The sequence below is a fragment of the Asterias amurensis genome, chromosome 16, assembly GCF_032118995.1.
Source record: "Asterias amurensis chromosome 16, ASM3211899v1".
Taxonomy (NCBI): domain Eukaryota; kingdom Metazoa; phylum Echinodermata; class Asteroidea; order Forcipulatida; family Asteriidae; genus Asterias; species Asterias amurensis.
This window is the reverse complement of record NC_092663.1, coordinates 898,484-923,215: the sequence shown is the minus strand read 5'-3', so window position 1 is coordinate 923,215 and position 24,732 is coordinate 898,484. Positions and strand designations below refer to the sequence as shown.

Genomic DNA, 24,732 nt, shown 5'->3' with positions numbered 1-24,732 from the left:
GAACAACCGTCATTTGACCTCTTGCTGAGGGCGCCCTTCTTAAATGATCTCATGCGCATCAGCATCATTATCATCCTTTGGCTGCAAAGCAGGCGACTACACGTTTCTTCTAACTACGACGATATTTGGCAAGTGTTGAGATCAGTCACATCGTTGATTTTACATGAAATCATAATTAAAGATGTCTGATACTTTAATTCAAAACTAAATCTGAGAAGAGGCCTTATACCCCAGGAGTTTTAATTTACAGATTAATCATTGTCTTCGTTTCAGAACTTAACGAGATTCATAGAGGGCGCCACAGCTGGTATCTTAGCAGCTGACTCCAGGAATATCGTGGATCTCATCAAGGAGAATTATGAGGTAAGATCCGGCAATACTCAAAATGAAATGAGCAGTATCTACATGTTTCTGGCGTGTCATGGCCTAGCGGTAAAAAGCACCCAATTCAAACTCTGGTGTTTTTGATCAGCCGAGTGTGGGTTCAAGTCCCAGTCGTGACACTCTTGTCATATGCGTCATTCAGATGGGATATAAAGCTGTTTTTTCCTGTGCGTTGTGTAACGCACATTAAAGACAGTGGACACTTGTGGTTATTTTCACACTAGGTGTAAATGTATCTCAACATATGCACAACATAACAAACCTGTGAGAATTTTAGCTCAATTGGTCGTCGAAGTTGTGAGATAATAATGAAAGAAAAAACACCCTTGTCACACGAAGTTGTGTGCTTTCATATGCTTGAATTTGAGATCTCAAATTCTAAATTTGAGGTCTCAAAATCTCAAATCAAATTCGTGGAAAATTACTTCTTTCTCGAAAACTACTTCACTTCAGAGGGAGCCGTTTCTCACAATGTTTTATACTATCACCCTCTCCCCATTACTCGTTACCAAGTGAGGTTTTATGATAAGTAATATTTTGAGTAATTACCAATAGTGTCCACTGCCTTTAAAGAACCCAGTGCACTTATTGAAAAGAGAAGGGGTTCGCCCTGTTGTTGCTAGTTTGATTCTCTGCATATTATACCACAGCACCTTGTAAACCATTACATGGTGCTATTTAAAGGAATAGGTCTCATTCTTTAAAATGTAGCTCCACTAACCTTGCAGGAAAAAATACTATGCGATTTGATACACCCCTACGGGCGTTACACACTATATAAGAACCCAGTTTTACTATTATTAATAACCGAACTTCATTTGTTTCATTAATGCAGAAAATCACCTCCAAAGTTCAGATTGTTGACAATGCACCGCAGAACATCACAGTAGAATATGTCGCTCATTGCCTGGGGGGAGAGGTCACGCCAGGGTCAAAGGTTTGCCAAGATCTTAAACTTGGTGATACCGTCAACTTTACCCTCTCCATCACAGCCAAAACGTGTCCTGAGCAGCGTATACAAACGTAAGTACGCTCTCAATTTCTGTAGGTTTCGTTTAAAGACATTGGACACCTTTGGTAATTGTCAAAGACCAGTCTTCTCACTTGGTGTATCTCAACATATGCATAAGTTAACGAACTTGTGAAAATTTGAGCTCAGTTGGTCGTTGAAGTTGTGAGATAACTTTGAAAGAAAAAAAACACCCTTGTCACACGAAGTTGTGTGCTTTCAGTTGCTTGATTTAGAGACCTCATATTCTAAATCTGAGGTATGGAAATCAAATTTCTGGAAAATTACTTCTTTCTCAAAAACTATGTTACTTCAGAGGGAGCCGTTTCTCACAATGTTTTATACTATCAACCTCTCCCCATTACTCGTTACCAAGTAAGGTTTTATGCTGATAATTATTTTGAGTAATTACCAATAGTGTCCACTGCCTTTAAAAAGGGATATATATCAAAATCTTGTGCAATTTTTAGAGGGTTTGTGTCTTTTTTATCACAGCGAGTGGCCAAACATTTAAATGTGAACTCTCATCCAGTTACTGCACAGGCACACACAATAACAATGATGGCACCCTTTAAAGGATTTGGGTACTTTTTCTAATAGTCCACAGATTTATATTAAACTTACACGGTTTGAAGATAATGATAGTGGAAAGCTTCCCTTCAAATATTTGAGTAAAACAAGTCACAAAATCAAAATTATTTTAGCATATATAAACGTATTAACCGGTTATGGTATTATACCATAACATACCCTAGCTGATTAATATGTTTTTACATGCTAAAACTGAGACGAAAACTGTTAGTTTTAATTGTATATATTTAACTGGAACAGGTTTCATATTCTATGATGTGTGTTTTGTTAAGCTATGTGGTTTCATTTATTTAGGTGTGTTGTTTAACGTATCATAACATTGAGAGTGAATGATGAGACGAAACTGCTCTAAACCAAAGAATCAGTTGTAATTTTGGTTTGATTGTTTTCTCTTACAGATTTACCGTTCGACCTGTTGGATTCAATGAGGAAATGACGGTGACTGTAGAAGTGGTGTGTGAATGTGATTGTGAATCAAAAAATGTAAGTATGATAATAAATAATACGAAATTCTTATATTGACCCCTTGCGCGCAAGATTATTCTGAAAATGACGTGATGTGAATAGGGTCAATAGGGCATTTTACGATAACCGTACCAATGCGCTTTACATTAGTGCCCCGTGGTCATTGGGCCAATAAAATTCTTTAAATCTTTCTCAGTTCCCTGTGGAGTATACAACCTGGGCACCGGTTGCGCTCCAAACGCTTTTTCATACACAATATCAACCTCTACCCTCGCAGGTACCCATTTATACCCCTGGGTGAAGAGAAGCAACTATAGTAAAGTATCTTGCTCAAGGACACAAGTGTCACAACCGGGATTCCAACCCACACTCTGGTGACTGCACCAGAACTTGAATTCGATGCTCTTAACCACTCGGCCATGACACCCCACAACTGTAGAAGTGTTTACGCATGTCGAGTCTGGCCTTTGATTTTGTATTTGGTTTTACATTACAGGTGCCCACTAGTGACCAATGCAGTATGGGAAACGGAACTTTAGAGTGTGGATCTTGCGTATGTAATGCTGGACGCTACGGTCAGGAATGTGAATGTAGTAGCAGTGATGCTGACCTGGGTGATAATGATTCCTCGTGTAGAGCGTAAGTCATTATTATCATTTCAGATCTTTATTTTATTTTTTATTTTTTACAATTTTTGTATCCAACTTTTTTTCTTAGGGTTGCTGAAATCCACAGGTCGCTGGTTCGAATCCGGCTCAAAGAACCCCCAAAATAAAACAACAAAACTTATTAATATTTTTTACATTTTTTGTTTGTTCGTTCAACTTTTTTTTTAAGGTTGCTGAAATCCATAGGTCGCTGGTTCGAATCCACCTCAAAGGACCCCAAAAATAAAAAAAATAAAAAACATTTAAAAAAAAACAAAGTTTGGGGGTTCCCATCTCACCCGTGACATTAATCATTTTATTATCTTATTGTCAATGAAACATAAAGTTGCACTAAAAAAAAAGAAAACCTTGGAGAATAAGCCAGTTACGTGTTAGATTTGAACAAAGTCTTGTACAAAGAATTGTCAAATGGTTCAGGGCAAGCTTTTATATAGTAACCTCAGATGAGCACACATTGGGCCATACACATCCATTCAGAAACTGTCCGAGGGTTCAAGTTTAAGTTGTAATTTGTCATCAAGCATGTCATTGTACCAGACAATAATCAAATCCATATTCATATAACTGACTAAAATAAAGTGTTTCCATATAATTGTTAATTATCTTTAGGGTGGCATGGTTGGCATGTGCGTAAAGCGCTCGCCTCTCACCAAGGTGACCCAGGTCCGATACCCGGCCAGGGCCATATGTGAGTTGAGTTGTGCGTTGGTTCTCTGCTGTGCCACGAGGGTTTTCCAAACTATCCGGTTTTCCTCCCTCGGGAAAAATCAAACCCTTTCAATCCCTTGGGAAAAATCAAACCCTTTCAATTTCTGGCTATCCGGGTCATAATGGGTTGATGTGGCTGGCAGCCAAAGGTGCCCTTGCATGCCTGCTTCTCGAACACATTGTGGCTGAGTCCTTCGCAACTCAGCTCTTAGCTGCGAGTAAGGATGATTAGCCCCCCAAATTATTATTATTATTATTATTATTATTATTATTATTATTATTATTATTATTATTATTATTATTATTATTATATACCTGTTTTGTTTCCCCAGTGGTAATTCATCCATAGTTTGCTCAGGCAGAGGATCGTGCGTCTGCGGACAATGTGTTTGTTTTGAACGACCGGTAAGTGGGATTTTTTAAGAAAATATAATTCCTTATTACAAACTGGGCCCAACTTCATGGGGGCTGCTTGTAGCTAAGCACAACAAGAGTATGCTTACCTAAATTAGATTACCAGCCAAATTACAATGTCACATGTACAATTTGTGACTGGTATCCTTCTAGTTTCTGCTTAGCAGACAATTATAAGCAATATTTTCTGCTTTAAAGCAGCTTTATGAAATTGGGCCCTGCTTACTGACCAAAAGGACCTATGGTATACATGCAAAAAAAAGTTAAACAGGGGCTACAGGATAATCTCAATATATTTTAACTATTGCCCTTTTTTGGCCAAATAGACATTGTAGATACCGGTTTATAAACATTTTACGCTTAATATTGGCATTAAGTAACAAATAATTCAAGTCAAAAATGCACCTCTCCACATGGCTTTTTCATCTAAGAGTCAAGAGGTGCTTATCTAGGATAATGATATACAATGACCCTTTGACGTCATTGGCGCAATTTCCCAATAGGGTTTGTGCACAGTTCTCCAGCTTTGCCCAATTGAGGATGCTATTTTCCATATCAAATAGCCGCCAATGACGCCACAAATCCTTGGTGGCGCGGGTTTGTTTGACCTCCCGTTTTTCAGAATTTTGGCTTGGAGTGTTTCGGAGAAAAACCATTGTTACCATGTTTTAACGTGAGGTAAGAGACTCGTTATATTTGTTTTCTGTTTCCTATGGACCCCAGCTATTAGAAAAATGTAATGACTAAATATTTCAGAGCATTCTGTAGCCCCACTTAAATGACTTGCTAAGTTCAAAACACAAGGTCATTAAAGGCAGTGGACACTATTGGTAATTACTCAAAATAATTATTATCATAAAACCTTTCTTGGTGACGAGTAATGGGGAGATTTTGATGGTATAAAACATTGTGAGAAACGGCTTCCTCTAAAGTGCCATAGTTTTCCAGAAAGAAGTAATTTTCCACGAATTTGATTTCGAGACCTCAAGTTTAGAATTTGAGGTCTCAAAATCAAGCATTTGATAGCACACAACTCCATGTGACCTGGGTGTTTTTTTCTTTCATTATTATCTCGCAAGTTCGATGACCAATTTAGCTCAAATTTTCACAGGTTTGTTATTTCATGCATATGTTGAGATACATCAACTGTGAAGTCTTGTCTTTGTCAATTACCAATAGTGTCCACTGCCTTTAAATCCTTTTTTTGCATTTTTACTTTTTGTAACACCATTGTCTGTAAAATGATCCTAAATAAAACAGTTCCTCTTTACTCAAATAACATTAGAGTCATTCAAACAAGGAAATGAATTGAGAAAATAGTGAGGATCAATTTACTTGTTTTATTATGATGATTGAAATTGGAGAAAGTGTAACAGGAACTAAAAGTTAAGGTTATTATAATAACTCATCCACCAGAGTAATATCTAATGCCTGTGATTTTTTTCACCGAGCTCAGGAAAGTACTGATTATACAGTGCTAGCACACATTGGTGTACATGTATGTAACCCACTCTGTGAAAATGAGTCAGATGTCGCCCAATGCATTATTGAGAAATGTACAGTTTGATGTGGAAAATATCTAACAATTTTTTTTTTTTTCCCCTTCTTTTTTTTCTTTAAACTTTTTAAGATTTATATTTGCTTGGTAAACCTTTGGAACACCTTTTTTAAGGCAATAAATCTATGAATACAACATTTTTTTGATTATACTTCAGTGTAATTTGTATCCTTTGGCACGAAACGGTAGTTTAAAACTTTACTTGTAATTCGTTTTTTTAACTAACAATGATATACATGTACTGGCTAATTTCAACGCAACGCGAAAGCTTAGACATATACCAAATAAATGCTGCTGGTGTGTTCTTTGCAGCCATGTCAACATCTGACTCATTTTCACAGAGCAGGTCACATACAGTGTAAACATGTATACAGTGCTAGCACACAGCACAATCAATTTTAAATCGATAAGAATTAAGATTTATTTTTTAGGTATGCAGTAACATAGATTATTTTACCATTGTAAGAATTCTCTCTGCAGTAGTAGAGAAATTTCACAAATTCAAAAAAATCTGCTCCGCAGTAGTAGAATATAAAGGAAAACAAGTTCTCAAAAGAACAAACTCTACCCAGCAAGTAGGGTGTCGTGGCCGAGCGAATAAGAGCACTGAATTCAAGCTCTGGTGATTCTGTTCAGCAGAGTGTGGGTTCGAATCCCGGTCATGAGACTTGTGTCCCTGAGCAAGACACTTTACTATAATTGCTTCTCTCCACCCAGGGGGTAAACGGGTACCTGTGAGGGCAGAGTTGGTTCTTGTGATGGATTAGCCTTGATTGCGCTACATATTTTGCGGCACAGGCTGTATACTCCCTAGGGAGCTGATGTGGTTTAAGGAATGATTTAAGGCCCAGTGACTAGGGGTAACAATGTTTAAGCGTCACTGCGTGATGGACCTAAGCGCTATATAAGAAGCCACTATTATTATTATTATTACACACATGGTGTTACCGCAAACTAATACATTGATACCTCACCCTGCAATGCCTCTAATCCCATTTACACTAGTATTCATTGCATTTTGGGGCAGACATTTTCTCTCATGTATCAAAACTGTTTACCTTTGACCTATGACCTCTTATAGAACAAGGACGAGCAAGTGTCTTCAACATTCTGTGAATGCGATAACTTCTCCTGTGACAGGTATAAGGGAGAACTTTGCGGAGGTAGGTAGGGAATGATAAGGGCCCAATTTCATAGAGCTGCTAAGCACCAAAATTTGCTTAGCATGAAATTTCTTCCTTGATAAAAAAAGGGTTACCAACCAAATTTCCATTTGTTGGGTATTGCTTGTAAATGGTATTCAGCTGTTGTTTGCCTATCCTGAAAATCGCGCAGAAATTTGGTTGGTAATCCTGTTTATCATGGAAGAAATGTCATGCTGAGCAAACTTTGATGCTTAGCAGCTCTATGAAATTTTGCCCAGGGGTGTTGGGGGGGGGGGGGGGTGGGGTTAGGATGGTAAGGGTTTAATAGAAAGTAGTTTTTATTTTAGTGAAATGGGCTTTGAAAGTAAACATTGAGTCAAAACATCCAAGTACAAACTCTCAGATTCAGTGAATTAGTTAGGATTTAATATAAGTTCATTGTTCATTTTCAAGTAAACTTGACCCAATTTCGTGGCTCTGTTTACTGCTAAATTCTGTGCTTACAATCACCACTCTTCGCTTACTGTGCAAGTGATGATTTTCTGTGCTAGCTGTGTAAGCGGATAACGCCTAGTAAATATGCTTGATGTAAGCACGAATTAACTGCTTTCATAGACTCATTTTCTTTCCTTGCAATAACCAAAGCCATGAAATTGAGCCCTGATATAAACAGTACAAACAGTATATAACTTGATTAATACAAGTATATTTATGGCTACAAATAAATTGATGAACACAAAATAAATGTACTTTTAACTACAATTAAAATGAGTAGGATCTGAAACTTTGCATGGTGGAAATACGATATGGAAAGGTTTGCGGTAGCACCATGTAATGAACATCGCATAATGAGTTGGGGTGGTTCTGAAAAGAATCATTGGTTTCAACTTGATGTTTCGATCAGCTTTTTCCAGAAGACGATTAGAGCATACTGAAACCTCGAGTTGAAACCAACGGTTCTTTTCAGAACCACCCCAACTCATTAGAGATAGTCATTACATGGTGTTACCGTAAACCTTTCCATACACTTAAAATGATTAGTACAAGTTTATTGATTACTACAAGTAAATCAATTGATTGATTGATTAATTTGCAGGTCCTGATCATGGTGTGTGTGTTTGTGATGAGAAGACGAAACGAAGCAAGTGTCAATGTAAACCAGAATACCAAGGAGACGCGTGTGAATGCTCAACTCGGACTGAGACCTGTGTGGCGTCAAACGGGGTAAAAATAGCATTCATTAGAGAGGTTTCGCAAGTGTGCGGATACAGATACAGATAGGGATATGATAACGCTGTGGCGTGTTGTGGCCTAGCCGTTAAGAGCACCGGATTCAAGCTCTAGTGTTTGATCAGCAGAGTGTGGGTTCGAGTCCTGATCGTGACATTGGTGTCCTTAAGCAAGACACTTAAAGAAACACGTTGCCTTGGATCGGTCGAGTTGGTCTTTGAAAAGCGTTTGTAACCGTTTGTTATAAAATGCATATGGGTCGAAAGATGTTGTAAAAGTAGAATACAATGATTCACACAAACATGCCTCGAAAATGCGCGGTTTTCCTTTTACCTTGTCGACAAACACGGTCGGCCATTTATGGTAGTCAAATTGTTGACTCCCATAAATGGCCGACCGTGTTTGTTTGCAGATTTAAAGGAAAACCACGCAATTTCGAGGCAAATTTATGTAGATCATTGTATTCTACTTGTACAACATCTTTCTACCCATATGCATTTTAAAACAAACGGTTAAAAACGCGTTTTAAAGACCAACTCGACCGATCCAAGGCAACGTGTTCCTTTAACCATGATTGCTTTGTAAAGTTGGGGAGGTGGTGCTTTCGGCCCTACCAGCCAGGCTTCTGATGGATGATACCCAAGCCTACCCAGGAGTAGGTGGCAACGGCCCCTAACAAAAACACGTTGAAGTGGCCTTCAGGCCTTGTGTGTCTGGCAACTTGCATAAAATTCAAACTAAAAATATTTCAAAAAATGTATCCGTTCACGTAAGCCGCATGTTGGATTTTATTTCACAAAGTATTGGTATATGTCACTTGGGAGCGTAAGCATTCATCATGAGGTTTTTTCCAACAAGCATGACCAATAGAGACCCCGTGTTTTGTACACTGCATTTTCTCATCATTTTGCTCGCAAATATAATTGATTTTCTGATTTTGATTGCTAGCTTTCTTGTAACGGTCACGGTGAATGCAAGTGTGGTCGATGTGAGTGTAACGCAACAACACCATACAGAGGGGAGAGATGTGAAGAGTGCCCGGTAAGTTCAAAGGTCAAGAGTTGATAACAAGAATTTACAAACTGGGAACTTCCTCTTTATTTTTGTAACAATTAGACTTATCAGGCAATCTTTTTAAATTTGTTGACTTTAAGTTCCTGATAGGCAAGTCAAATTTGTAATCATTATTTGAAGTGTGTTATTTGTAGAGTGTCATTGCCGAGTGGTTAAGAGCATTGAATTCAACTTCTGGTGCAGACTCCGGAGTGTGGGTTCGAATCCCGGTCGTGACACTTGTGTCCTTGAGCAAGATACTTTACTATAATTGCTTCTCTTCACCCAGGGGTGTAAATGGGTACCTGCGAGGGTAGAGGTTGATGTTGTGAATGAAAAAGCCACAAGCCATTACAGGCAGCTCAGGGCTGTATACTCCCAAAGGAGCTGAGAAACATTACAGGGATGTTATTGGCCCTATGACCAGGGCACTAATGTAAAGCGCATTGATACGGTTATTGTGAAATGCGCTAAATAAGAATTTTGTTATTATTATTATTATTATTATTATTATTATTATTATTATTATTATTATTATTATTGTTTTGTTTCCTTTATGCATTAACCCAATCTGTGACTGTGTGGCTTGATTTCATGTGACATGCATTGAACTATTTTAGCAAAACACCCTTATTATAAGTAGCCGTAACTAAAGTTGTTGCTGTAACCATGGAGCTATAAACATAGCTCCATGCTGTAACTGTGTCCGCCAACGTGGACATGGTCTTATACCTTGGCTCAAGCAGACAATTTTGCTTACAAATTTTGTGCTTAGCAAAAATTAGCAGGATACCAATCACAAGTTTGTACATGTGACATGGTATTTTAGCTGTAATTGTAATTGTGTTGTGCTAAGCTACTTTGTGCGATTAAGCAGCTCTATGAAACTGCTCATAGGGAGGCCCTTAGCAACAGCCGTAAAGGCCTGGTAACACAGGCCCCGATAAAGAGAACGAAAACGAGAAGGATAAAAATGTACGCCCTCGATTGATTCAGTTGCTCCACGTAGAATACGACCACGCTTGGTCAACCAATTGAGGGCGTGCATCTTTATCGATCTTGTTTTCGTTCTCGTTATTGAGGCCTGTGTGACTGGGCCTTTATGGTGTTCTGTACATAGGTCTGGTTCCCAATGTTTCAACTGTTCATTGTTATTGGATTTGATTGTTTCCCCCAGGCATGTCCAGGCAAGTGTGAGGTGAATAGAGATTGTGTAGAATGCAAGCAGTTCAAGACCGGGTTGAGTCTAGAGCAGTGCAATCGCTGTCCATTCCCAGTTATAGCTGTTGATGAACTCCCTCCAGGTATGATGGAAGTTTATTGTACTCTAAACCAAAATTAATATTCTAATAAATAAATTGGAGTTAAAGCTAAATGTGGAGAGAGGTGTAACTAGGGTCAGAGTTTAAGGGTGCTCAAGGGTTTCACTTTTTTGTTTGGTGGTCACTTCTGGCATGTCTGGGAAGGGTTCTGTTTGCCTTCTTCCAAACAAGCCACAAATGTTAGCCTTTTTATTTGCAGTTTTCTGTTATCTGAACAACTTGTGTTTTAATTGTTTAAGTTCCGTAATTACTTGACTTATTTGGTACTTGTAACTTACTTCCCAACCCACTTCCTTGTGTAGTTTTGTAGATTTTTAAACTTCATTTTGTTTATAAAATAATAATCAACAAGGGAAACAGACTTGTGTGCGTCCGCAATTCGGCTTAGTGGTCGCCATGTTTGCATTTTTATTGAACCAATAATAGAACAGCAGCCGATTTCACAAAACGCCAGGATTAATTCTATCTGGAGTAAGGACGAGTAACCTGTCCTAATTAGGATGGGTTGAATGCGTCCCAACGTCTTCAGATAAGGAACTGAAGTCCTAATATAAACCTAAGTTATAGAAAGGTTTACTTTAACACCATGTAATGACTATCTCTAATGAGTTGGGGTGGTTCTGAAAAGAACCGATGGTTTTCGTGAGTTGAAACCAACGGTTCTTTCAGAACCACCCCAACTCATTAGAGATAGTCATAACATGGTGTTACCGCAAACCTTTCTATATCGTATTTCCACCATGCAAAGTTTTAAATCCTACAAACCTAATTTAGGAAGAGATTGATGAAATCGACGACAGGCTCGAAATGGTGCCCTTTACAAAGTTCCTGTACAAATTAATATTTTCCTGATAGAGTGCCCCTTACAGAAGGAAACTCACGGCATGATAGTAGTATTGATAATAAGTAGGATTTTAATCTTTGCATGGTGGAAGTATAACGTAAGAGAGGTTTGCAGTAACACCATGTGAATATCTCTTTTGGGATGTGTTGGTTCTGAGTAAGAGCTGTGATTTAGTTTTCTAAGTAGAGCGTATTTAAAATGCCGTTTATTATTATGTTTAATATTATTATTATTATTATTAATGCGGTTTCAGATCCAACTCTACTCAAAAAAGAGATTTCCACAGTGTGTTAGCAAACCTCTCTTAGGCATAAAAAAAATATGTTATGTTGGCGTAACCCCTTTAAAAAACGGCCGACTCTGGATATTTTTATTTTTTCAAGGGAAGAAATTGAATGATTAAAATCTATTATCGACATAAAGTCTTGTCATCAAGAGTTCAAAAATATACTATTTGTTGTATTTAGCCTTGTTTTTCTTTTGTTATCGTGTATACTACCGGCTTAAACAATTAGAAAATATGTGATTTTCTCTGCTGGGAGGGGTAAACAAACAATTTCAAAAAAATATCCCTACCTACCTACCCTATTTTTTGGGGCCCGTTACGCAAACATAACATTTTTTGGTTGATGCCTTAGTTGATAATAACAATAATTGTGTTTATTTGTTTTCTTGTTTAAGTTGATGAAGTTGAGGAGCGTTGCTTATACCATGATGACAATGTTTGCTCAGTTCTCTTCACGTATCAGACCTTGGAAAATGGGACATTCCTGCTTCTGGTACAAAAGGAACCTGGTAAGTAGGAACTCACTCTGCTTAGCAAATTTCATAAAGCTGTTAACATGTTAAGCAGAAAACTCTGCTTAGCATATTTCTTGGCTTAGCAAAGAATGAGCGGGGCACAACTGCAACAATGTAAATGGAATATGGGCTGGTCACCAGTTTTTGTTAAGTATGTTTTTGTCTGTGCTCAGCAAGTTTGTATGCTTACAGGCTATTTGAAAGTGGGTCCTGGTTGTTCACTTCATGTCTCAGTGTACATAAAGCAATACTCGTTGATAGACATAGATATTACATTATGTATTAGTAGTTTCATCGTTTTTCTTGAATGCAATACAAGTTGAAAATGTCATAGCTTTTGTCTGTTTCACTGTGAGTTAAGACATCTTCTGAAATGTATGTAAACTGACTCATTAACCTTTGACCTCAGTGTGCGCAGTACCGGTCAACAGTGCTGTAGTGAATTCCATTAATAGGTGCCAAGCATGTGTTAGCTTTTAGTGCTTGCACTCAGAGACTTTTACCATTCCCCTATTGTATATGACCATTCTGGGAATGTCAGCTGTAAATGGTGAACAATGAACTCCAAAACCCCCAGTGTAGTATAAAGGCCTATTGTAAGTTCCTTTGTGTACGCCTAATGAGCAGGCCCTAATCCTTTTCCTTAGTGTACATAGCCATATAAAAGCAAATGCAGACAATAAGTCACTCTCACTCTTCTCCAGCTCTTGGTAGAGCAAGGTTGTATCTCTCTAACTTATATAGTCGAAGTATTTATTAAGGTTCATTTATTGTGGTTGTCCAAAGGCTGACTGGAAACTGAATTGGTAGTACACTACTCCTATACAGCAACCTTTCAGCTGGAGTACACCATTAGGATATAAAGTAATATCTCTTAAAGGCAGTGGACACTATTGGTAATTGTCAAAGACTAGCCTTCACAGTTGGTGTATCTCAACATATGCATAATATAACAAACCTGTGAAAATTTGAGCTCAATCGGTCATCCAAGTTGCGAGATAATAATGAAAGAAAAATAACCCATGTCACACGAAGTTGTGTGCGTTTAGATGGTTGATTTCGAGACCTCAAGTTCTAAATCTGAGGTCTCAAAATCAAATTTGTGGAAAATTACTTCTTTCTCGAAAACTATGGCACTTCAGAGGGAGCCGTTTCCAATAATGTCTTATACCATCAACCTCTCCCCATTACTTGTCACCAAGAAAGGTTTTATGGCAATAATTATTTTGAGTAATTACCAATAGTGTCCACTGCCTTTAATAATTAAATATAAATAGTAGCTAAGTAATTGTATTTGTGAGATCTAAAATATTTGAATGAAGTCGAAGCTGACCAGCCCCAGACTCAGAAATAGGGTAAGTGTATATAAGTGTAACTAAATACCCTAGTGCCATTATCATAGCTGGTATTGTTGAAAGATTAGTTATCTCATGAACTGTTATAATCTTTACTCCTTCACCTTCGACCTTAGTGTGCCCAGTACCAGTCAACTATCATAGCTGGTATTGTTGAGAGTTTAGTTATCTCATGAACTGTTATAATCTTTACTCTTTAACCTTTGACCTCAGTGTGCCCAGTACCAGTCAACTATCATAGCTGGTATTGTTGAGAGTTTAGTTATCTCATGAACTGTTATAATCTTTACTCTTTAACCTTTGACCTCAGTGTGCCCAGTACCAGTCAACTATCATAGCTGGTATTGTTGAGAGTTTAGTTATCTCATGAACTGTTATAATCTTTACTCCTTCACCTTTGACCTCAGTGTGCCCAGTACCAGTCAACTATCATAGCTGGTATTGTTGAGAGTTTAGTTATCTCATGAACTGTTATAATCTTTACTCTTTAACCTTTGACCTCAGTGTGCCCAGTACCAGTCAACTATCATAGCTGGTATTGTTGAGAGTTTAGTTATCTCATGAACTGTTATAATCTTTACTCCTTAACCTTTGACCTCAGTGTGCCCAGTACCAGTCAACTATCATAGCTGGTATTGTTGAGAGTTTAGTTATCTCATGAACTGTTATAATCTTTACTCCTTAACCTTTGACCTCAGTGTGCCCAGTACCAGTCAACTATCATAGCTGGTATTGTTGAGAGTTTAGTTATCTCATGAACTGTTATAATCTTTACTCTTTAACCTTTGACCTCAGTGTGCCCAGAACCAGTCAACAGTGCCATTATCATAGCTGGTATCGTTGTGGGGATCATTCTGATTGGTCTACTGCTACTCGTCATTTGGAGAATACTCACTTACATCCATGACTCCAGAGAGTACGCTCGATTTGAGAAGGACCGGGCCGCGGCAAAATGGGACCAGGTAAGGAAGATAAATGTTTCAGATTTTTATCTCGTACCCTGATTACATTGATATGGTTATTGTGAAATGCGCTATATAAGAATTGGTTATTATTATTAATTAATTATTTCTTCACAGAGTGAGAACCCAATCTACAAACCGTCGACTTCCACATACAAGAACCCGCTGTACGGCAAGTAAAGACTCCTTTTTTTTTATCAACGTTGTGTTCGGATAAAAGGTTGTTAAGTTTGGGTTAACTTTTTGGGTTTATCATGAAGAAGTCAAGAGATAAACTACAGAAGGTTTGAACACACACAGCTACAGTGCACCATTACATTAGCGGACACCTATTGCACTTCATGTTGTTCCTGTATTGAAGCAATCCCTATTGGTTTTGTACACAAAGTAGTGAAGACCCTTGAAAACAAAGAACCGAATAGTGAGGACCTATTGTCTTTATTGAAAAATGTCCTCGGAGGGTAGGCCAAACCAATCCACTGTTTCAGACACAGGTCCAAGATAAGAAACAATTTGTTTGATATTGTTTTCTTGTTGTTATTGTTGTTGTTGTTGTTGTTGTTTTTTGTTTTGTTTTTGCATGCCAAAACTAAATTGTAAAATACTTTTGCTTTGTAATATTTGTTTTGTCCATTGTATATCAATTGTTGTCGTACGGGGTGGATTTCACAAAGACTTGTCTTATCTTGAGTTAGGACGAGTTACTCGTCTTAACTTGGGACTAGCCATACGTTTTTTATATCTCCTAGGACTAATCCTAAGTTAGGACTAGTCCTAACTCTTTGTGAAATCGACCCCCTGGACATCTAAGTTGTTCAATTTGTTGCTTATTTACACAGTTGTTTTAATTGATTACTTGAATTGTGTGTGTAAACATTTCACAAGTGCATATATCTATATTATATAAGTTAGAATGCAAAATTTGGTGATTAGTGGGATTTAGACCTGTGTTCTTTTGTCGAGACTATGGTAAAGTTGTACTGTTTGTATGTGTGAGAATCTGACAGAAAATGCTGTTGTAGCGAAACTAGTTAGTGCTCTAAAAAAACTAATGTGTTCAAGGCATATTTTAAGTGTTTCTTTTTAAAGAATCGGTTATGTTTGTGTTAATATTAGATGTACAGAGTTCTGAGTGCCGTTTTTGCAATGATGCCTCAGTGCACTACGTTTATCTTACCAAACTACACGCAGAATCTAATTCTTTTCTAAGGACTCTGAACTGAAAAAGAAAACACTCAGAACTCGTACTTTATTTTTGCTGTAACTTAAGCTAAGCTTTTGCATTGACATTTGAAGCGTTGGCATTGGATTGAGTTTTCATGATTATTATTGCAAATGATTTAAAAGAAGAAAAAAAAACATTTCGTCTTCCTTCTTCCTTATTGGTGCCTGTTTTTTATTTTTTTTATTTTTTTATAGACCAATCCGGGTCCTACCTTTAGTCAAATTTATACAAATGTTTACACAGATAAAAATGACAAACGTGGAAAGAGTCCATAACTATGCAAGTAAATAGGTGCACTGACATTACATTTTTAACCTAGAAAACACTTTGTAAATACGTAATATTGTTTATCCTGTTTTATTGCTGTATATGAAAACGCTTCCAGAGTCTTACATTATTAAACTCAGACATTTATCTATGCAGTTAAAAAACCATCGCTATATACTATTTATAGATTTATAACGTTTAAAATCCAGTTCCCCAAGACATGGGCCCAATTTCATAGATCTGCTTAGCACAAAAATTTGCTTAGCATGAAATCTCTTCCTTGATAAAAACAGGAATACCAACCACATTTTTTGCAGATTGCTTGTTACTGGTATGTTGCTTGCTTATCCTGAAAATCACGTGGAAATTTGGTTGGTAATCCTGTTTTTTTTTATCAAGGAAGAAATTTAATGCTTAGCAAATTTGTTGCGCTTAGCAGCTCTATGAAGTTGGGCCATGCTTGGCAGTTCCAGTAGAAACAAATACAAAACAAATATTGTGTCGAGCCTGCAAAATATTTGAAGACCAATCAAGCATAAATGATTTATTTCCGTATCACATTATCAAATCAAAGATAGGGTGTTCATTTAGTTTTGGTTAACGAAACTGGTTTCAGTTTTAAACAATCATATTTCTTTTAGTTTCATATCCAAAAATACCAGTTGATCGTCTGGGTTTTTCCAAAAAGAGGAGGATGATGGCCTTTGTATTTTTTTTATTTCTTTCAAATCAAAGGTGGCCGCCAAGCATTTTATCTTTAGTTTAAAGGAACACGTTGCCTTGGATTGGTCGAATTGGTCTTTGAAAAGAGTTTGTAACCGTTTGTTATAAAATGCATATATGGGTAGAAAGATGTTGTAAAAGTAGAATACCATTATCCACACAAACATGCCTCTAATTTGCACGGTTTTCCTTTCACATCGTCGACTAACACGGTCGGCCATTTATGGGAGTCAAATTTTTGACTCCCATAAGTGGCCGACTGTGTTAGTTCGCACAGTAAAAGGGAAAACCACACAATTTTGAGGCAAATTTGTGTGGATCATTGTATTCTACTTCTAAAACATCTTTCCAACCAAATGCATTTTATAGAAAAAGGTTACAAACACTTTTTATATACCAACTCGTCCGATCCAAGGCAACGTGTTCCTTTAAAGTCACCTCTTACTTTATTTAGTAACTTTAATGAGACATACATACATGTACACAACAAATTTGTCTTTTTGATGACGAAAAAATGAAGAAAAAAAAAAGATGCAGCGTCAAAAAGGATGAGGCAGGGCAGGATCAACTGGTATTTCTTTTTTTTTTTTTTGGGGGGGGGGGGGCGGCCTTATATAGTTTATAATTATTCTGAAAATGTCGTGCCTTCAAATTTGGTGCTTTTATTTTAGACTATGCTTCTGATGAATCAAGATCAAAACCATGTTTTTAATTAAGGCGTTTCTGTAAAGCTAGATCTAGTTTTTGGTCTTGTGATTTCAACCAATGCTTTTTTATACTCTGAAACAAAATTGTCTGAAACAGAATACGAAGCGCATATTGTTACGTAAACTAACACTCAATCCTTGAACAAATTTGCAACTAAAACATTTGTAATTAATAACATTTTGTATGGAAGTAATATTTTTGACTTTTTCAAGAGGGTGTGGTTACATTTGAAAAAAAAGGTAGCATTTAAATTCTCAAAACAAATCAGAGTTACAAGAACGTGTGATACTTTTCCCACACCATTGACCTTCATTTCCATATACCTGAGCTTAAAAAAAATCATAATCAGAATGTCATATTGTAAACAACTCACAACTCATATGCAAACATTTATGTAGTTACCATAACTGTACAAGTACCAACGCAGAACTGTTTTTTAAAATATAAAATGCCTTTTGAGTCAAAGAGCCATGGTGATTTAAGAACGCTTAGTTAACATAAAGGAAAAGTTCAAGTTAAGTTCTTGATAATTACTTGAAATTTTTTGAAAAAGGTCAATATTTTGTTGGTCAGGATAACATTTTGTAAATTGAGTGTGACTTGGATTAATTGACCACACCTTAGAATCAAGCTTGTAGTCTTAAATTTGTAACGGCTTACATTGCAGAAGTTTTTTCCATTTATAATAATTATAAATTCACCTTGAATTTCACTAAGAGTGTCTTGCTTTCTGTTCACCAAATCATTCCAAATGGGAAACATTGTATAAAAAGAGATTTATTTTACAGAACCCAAAATTTGAACTGGCTTTTTGTCACAAGACATGCTTGATGGCTGAGTGGTAAAACCAGGGCCCACTTCAATAGAGCCACTTTAGCAGAAAAAGTAGCTAAGCACAACAAAATTATGCTTACCAGAGTATGGTTACCATCCAAACTAACATGCCACATGTACAATTTTTGACTGGTATTCCGCTCATTTCTGCTTAGCAGACAATTGTTAAGCATTTTTTGTCTGCTTAAGCAGCTCCATGAACTTGGTTCCAGTCATGCTTGGTGGTCTAGGGGTAAAATATTTGTTTTTAAATGGGATGGTCTTGGGTTCAACTCCTACCCGAGTATAGTATGCCTTTATAATTGTTTTTCTGTATGACTCAGAAAAGCATGAACAATGCTTATCACACATTGGTGTAGATAGACTTGTGGACAAGTCGTTAGAATGTCTGTCGCAGTGATAGCATTCCGACTCTATTACGAATCTCCCCGCGATTTCCGCGATATTCTCGTGAGACTGCTGGCCCCACGAGATTACTGCTCTCACGACTACGCTCCCAATTAATGGGGAGTAAAAGTTGGCAACCAGCAGTTTGCGCAAGAGCAGTGATCTCGCGAGAGCAGTATTCGATGGGGAGACCTGAATTGTTACGACACAGCCACAACTCGACTATCTCACCGTGGCAGACCATTAACAACTTGTCCACAAGTCTATGGGGTAGGGTAAAACCACAATAATTTTTTACCATTTTGAGTTTATTAATATCCGCCTTAATCTATGAATTTACTTGAGTAAAACATGAATCTCAGATCCTTTTTAACTTAACTTTTATTTGATTTGCGATTTGGAAAAGCTGCTTTGTATGCATCATCTTAATAATTGGTAGATTTAACCAACTTGTATTTTTCTGTAAAATGGAGATTTGAGCTTTTTTACTAAAATAAACTAATAATAAAAAATATTTGAGAGAGTTGTTTTTTTAATATCTGTTAAAAATAGTTAATTTAAAAGCACTGGACACCATTGGTAACTACTCAAAACAATTGTTAGCATAAAAACTTACTTGGTAACAAGTAATGGAGAGCTGTTGATGGAATAAAACATTGTGAGAAACGGCTCCCTCTGAAGTAACGTAGTTTTTGAGAAAGAAGTATTTTCCTATAAAATATTTGAATTCGAGTCCTGAGAATTAGATTTTGAGGTCTCGAAATCAAGCATCTAAAAGCACAAAACTTTGTGTGACAAAGGGGTTTTTCTTTCATTATTATCTTGCAACTTCAACGTCAAATTGAGCTCAAATTTTCACAGGTTTGTTTATGCATATGTTGAGATACACCAAGTGAGAAAACTGGTCTTTGACAAGTACCAATAGTGTCCAGAGTCTTTAAAAAATGTTCAACCATGTTGAAATTTGAGATGATGGCAATTCCTTTTCAACTGACAATTGATATGGTTAACCACAGGATGTTTTTGTTTTTCCAGCTTTACTTCCCTTTTCATGTTCTTTGTAGTTTATGTTTCTCCCTTATTTGGACCTATTCTCCTTTCTATTTTACATGGTATTCTATTGATAACGATCACTCTATTCTTCATTCCAAACTTAAAGGAACACGTTGCCTTGGATTGGACGAGTTGGTGTATAAGAAGCTCCTGTAACCGTTTGATATAAAATGTATATGGTTAGAAAGATGTTGTAAAATATACAATGATCCACACAAATTTGCCTAGAAATTGCGTGGTTTTCCTTTTACCTCGTCGACTAACACGGTCGGCCATTTATGAGAATCAAATTTTTGACTCCCATAAATGGCTGACTTGTGTTAATCATTATATTCTACTTTGAAATTATCTATCTAACCATATGCGTTTTATAACAAACGGCTTTAAACGCTTTTCAGCGACCAACTCGTCCGATACAAGACATTGGGTTCCTTTAAACATTTTAGCATCAAGGCAGACGCACTGCAACGGTTTTCCGGACAATCTTAGTAGAATCTCTAGAATTCTGAAATTCTACTCGCCTATAGTAAATAAGTCTCACAAATTCTTAATTATCTACTCCGCTGTAGTAGAATATTAGCAAGACAATTTCTCAAAACATAATCTACCCAGCAAATAGATACACAAATGTTTTTTTCTGCAAACAAAATATAAATTGCTACCTCACCATGCAATGCCTCAAGTCATATCTTTAAGGGAAACGTTGCCTTGGATCTTTTTTCATAGACCAACTCACCAAGGCAAGGCAAGAACTGAGGCACTGTGTCCCTTTACATGCCTCAACCTTTAGCTTCAGAGGGGCAAGGCCACTTGGCCTCAAAAGCTCTAAAAAAGAAAGGGGCACCAAGGCCAACTGAAAGGGCCCCAAGGCCATTTTCAAACCTTTATTTGTTGATGATCATGTTAATATACTTTCCACTGATTTCAAGATGGTGGTCAACTTTCCAACCCATATTTATTTGCAGCACTCGAATTGCAAACTATTACCCCAGTAATTAACTTGCCCCATTTTACCCCCTCCCCTTATTCATCGACTCCCTTCTGCTCATCTGAAAACAAATAATTGCTCCAGAACAAAGAGTTGTTGAACAAATCATACAGAAAAAATATTAAGAAAATTAATTCCCTGCGTGCTAATCTAAAGAAAAAAGATCAATTAGTCTCTGGCTCACCACTACCCCAACTCTGCGAGACAAACGAGCCCCACCCACCCCGCGCCAACAACCCGGAGGCTCAGCTAAATCCGATGATTTGGAAAAATATATATATATATTTTTTTTCCTTCTTTTTTTTATATTTATAATGATTATGAGAATTAAAAACGAACCCCCAACCCCTTAGCACAAAATAATTGGCCTAGCAAGCATTTAGCTAAAGTTGTAAGTTGTATTGTGCATGCCGGCGTTTATGCCACGGTAGACTGGCTAAATAAATACTATAAAAATGTAAACAAACGCACGTAATTAAAAAATGCTTCTAAAGTTGGCACTTTGCTGCCACTCCAGCCCTTTCGCCTTTCTGCTTATTTTTGCATCTTTTGTGGGATGGCATGCTGATTCATCAATAATGAACTTGATGGAGTATGATGATTTCCAAAATAAGGGCTCTGCCGTTACCTCCATATAATCCGAGATTGACGTTTTACAATTCCACGCTTGTTGTGTGTACACAAACACATGTGTTTAGCAATGAAAACAAAGTCGCAAGGCAGGCAGATCACTGGTAGTGGTGGGTCACAAACATTAATCCAGTACAAGCCTTGGAAACCAGCGAAATAGCCAGGGGGAAAACATAGACTGTATCCAGCCTCCGGCCGCGCGCGTCCCCGCCCCATCCGCTTCAAATACAGATCTCAATAGACAAAATCCGTGCGAAAATGCGTAATTTAGTGTAGGGACTTGTAGCGAGTTTATACATTGGAGTAGTCTGGTGCTGCGTTTTTAGTAGTGAACAGCTCAACTACGTTTGATATGGTTACCATGCCACGTTCTCGACACATTTTTTGTTGCACAGAAGCAGCATTGTGAAAACTAGTGTGCGGGATCGTACGTTCCGAATTTTACCCCAATATAAATTAAATGGGTGACAATGTTAACACTAAATAACATTTTCGAATAAATAATGTTATGGAATCAATGGAAAAGGGCACGACGGCCAAGTGGCCGTAAGGTACGTGATTTTTAAAAGGGCTTCACGGCAATTCGCTGGGGCATCGCGGCAATGGCCGCTGGTGGCCGCTGTAGAGGTCGAGGCCTGCCTTTAATTAAAGGCAGTGGACACTATTTGTAATTACTCAAGATAATTATTAGCATAAAACCTTATTTGGTAACGAGTAATGGGTACAGGTTGATAGTATAAAATAATGTGAGAAACGGCTCCCTCTCTGAAGTAGTGTAGTTTTTGAGAGAGAAGTAAATTTCCACGAATTTGATTTCAAGACCTCAAAATTAGGTTTGGAGGTCTCCAAATATAGCATCTGAAAGCACACAACTTGGTGTGACGAAGGTGTTTTTTTCTTTCACTATTATCGCAACTTCGATGACCAATTGAGCTCAAATTTTTACAGGTTTTTTATTTTATGCATATGTTGAGATACACCAAGTGAGAAGACTGGTCTTTAACAATTACCAATAGTATGCAGTGTCTTTAATCCTCGATTCTGATTGGTCGACCCATAGCAACAAGGGGTGTGATATAAACCTACATCACATGTTCCATATCACGACCCAAATGGATTGATTTATTAATGGTGAAATTTGAACCAATGAACTTTACTTGCATAAATAATAATGAGGAACTATCCTAAAAATTGTGGAGTCAGTTTATGGGGGTGTGGTTTTCAGCTGATGATTGGCATTTTTTCAATATAGTTATTCTCTGTTTTCCCGCTAGCTTGTTTTGCTTTCACAACCATGTCAAAAGTTTCATTTTTACGAAGTTCATCTGGAAGTCAAGTTTATCCAATTTTTGGCTCAGATTTGGAAAGATGAAAAGTTCAAGAGTAATATTGCTGACGGTGCATGTTGCATTGTTTTGCGAATCAGTTTTAGTGTTTGGATTTAATGTTGATGTGGATGATCCAAGAATTTTCCGAGGACCGGCAAAATCTCTTTTTGGCTTCTCAGTCCTGAGTCATCACACGGGCAGCGGAGATTGGTGAGTACTTTTTAAATTGTAGTTACTCAAAAGATTATCAGTGTTATTACACGAGCAGCAGTGATTGGTGAGTAGTTTCTAAATTCTAGTTACTCAAAACGTTATTGGTGTTATCACACAACCAGCGGTGATTGGTGAGTACTTTTTAAATTGTAGTTACTCAAAAGATTATCTGTGTTATTACACGAGCAGCAGTGTGAGTAGTGAGTAATTTCTAGCTACTCAAAAGATTTTCAGAAAAAAAGTATGTCAGCATGACAACTCCTGATGAAGAAATCTTCTTATCTATCAGTGCAATATTCGTACAAATTAGAGTCAAGTTTCATAAAGCCTGTTAGCACAAAAACTTGCTAAGCTCTGAATAGTAATGCTTACCAGAAACAGGTTACCAGCCAAAATTACATTAAGTTTCCTTTGTTGTGGCTGGTGCCGCACTCATTTGTTGCTTAGCAAAGAAATTTGTATTTTTTGCTTAACAGCTTTATGAACTTGGGCCCAGTCAGCTAGGTGTTTCTGATTAGCAGTGTTGGTTTGAATCTCCCAGTCTTGACACTTATGTCCTTAAGCAAGACGCATAACCATTGCTTCGTCCTTCAGATGGAACGTAAAGTTGTTGGTCCCATGCGTTCTGAACACATGTAAAAGAACCCAATGCACTTATCGTAAAAAGAGAAGGGGTTTGCCCTGATGTTCCTGGCTGTGGCTGCTGAATGTGCCGTAGCACCTTGTGAACCTTTTTAAGGTGCTACATAATTGGGTCTCAGAATTCATATCTTCAAAAATCTGTTTGTATTTAATGTCTATACTAAGCACCTTGTAGGTAGATAATAATAATAATAATAATAATTTGGGGGGCTAATCGTCCTTACTCCCAGCTAGAGCTGAATTGCGAAGGACGCGGCTACAACGTGTTCGAGAAGCAAGCATGCAAGGGGGCATTCAGCTGCCAGCCACATCAACCCATTATGACCACGGAGCACAGCCAAGATCGAAACTGTTTGATTTTTTCCTGAGGGAGGAAAACCGGATAGTCTGGAAAACCCTCATGGCACCGCAGAGAACCGATGCACAACTCAACTCACATACATGGCCCCGACTGGGAATCGAACCGGGTCACCTTGGTGAGAGGCGAGCGCTTTACGCACAAGCCAACCGTGCCACCAAGACACGTGCGCTATAAGACTTTTATATTATTATTGTTATTATTATATTATTATTTTCTTCAGGATTTTAGTTGGATCTCCTAACAGCACGTCAGAATGCCAAAAGGAGAAGCTAGCAGGTCCCTCCGGAGCACTCTACAAGTGTCCGTTATTATCATCAGACGATATCTGCCAACAAATTTGTGTTGATGATGAGGGTAAGTTACTCTGGAAACTTTCAAAGCAGAACTGAAGACACTGCAGGCTGATACTTCACAAAGGCAACGGAGGCGGTTGCCTTAATAATAATAATAATAATAATAATAATAATAATAATAATAATAATAATAATAATAATAATTGTGGCTTCTTAAATAGCGCACATGTCTGTCACCCAGTGACGCTCCTGGGGCTCTAACATACAGTATTTCCTGCAGATGTGTCACTTCGTTTGAATTATGAGACCTAATTCTGCACCATGTAATGTTTTACAAGGTGCTGTGGCGCAATTTGCTGCCGATCGGACCAGGAACACCAAGGTGAACCCCTTCTCTTTTCAATAAGTGCACTGTGTTCTTTTACATGCATAACATAACACATGGGACCAACGGCTTAACGTCCCATCCGAAGGACGAAGCAATGGTTAAGTGTCTTGCTTAAAGACACAAGTGTCACAGCTGGGGATTCGAACCCACACTATACTGATCAGAAACCCCAGAGTTTGAATT

The 24,732-nt window shown here is 37.6% G+C and overlaps 2 protein-coding genes across 4 annotated transcripts in view; both read left to right on the top strand.

Moving 5' to 3' along the window:
* The window catches only part of LOC139949295 (integrin beta-1-B-like), a 36,750-nt gene extending 17,594 nt beyond the window's left edge, over positions 1–19,156 (top strand). Inside the window, exons 13-24 of the mRNA XM_071947710.1 lie at positions 274–363; positions 1,220–1,407; positions 2,383–2,467; positions 2,946–3,088; positions 4,158–4,230; positions 6,879–6,960; positions 8,039–8,166; positions 9,121–9,213; positions 10,403–10,529; positions 12,073–12,186; positions 14,343–14,509; positions 14,627–19,156. Coding sequence (XP_071803811.1) covers positions 274–363; positions 1,220–1,407; positions 2,383–2,467; positions 2,946–3,088; positions 4,158–4,230; positions 6,879–6,960; positions 8,039–8,166; positions 9,121–9,213; positions 10,403–10,529; positions 12,073–12,186; positions 14,343–14,509; positions 14,627–14,689 — 1,353 coding nt within the window. The 3' untranslated portion in view covers positions 14,690–19,156. The remainder of the gene's footprint in view (positions 1–273; positions 364–1,219; positions 1,408–2,382; positions 2,468–2,945; positions 3,089–4,157; positions 4,231–6,878; positions 6,961–8,038; positions 8,167–9,120; positions 9,214–10,402; positions 10,530–12,072; positions 12,187–14,342; positions 14,510–14,626) is intronic.
* A 2,575-nt stretch (positions 19,157–21,731) lies between these two features.
* Positions 21,732–24,732, top strand: part of LOC139949294 (integrin alpha-9-like) — a 28,639-nt gene continuing 25,638 nt past the window's right edge. The window contains exons 1-3 of one of the 3 annotated variants that reach the window (XM_071947707.1): positions 21,732–21,875; positions 22,599–22,862; positions 24,089–24,222. In XM_071947707.1, coding sequence (XP_071803808.1) covers positions 22,693–22,862; positions 24,089–24,222 — 304 coding nt within the window. In that variant the 5' untranslated portion in view covers positions 21,732–21,875; positions 22,599–22,692. Of the gene's footprint in view, positions 21,876–21,918; positions 22,863–24,088; positions 24,223–24,732 lie in introns of those variants that run through there. The other 2 variants (XM_071947708.1, XM_071947706.1) reach the window with 2 other exon arrangements.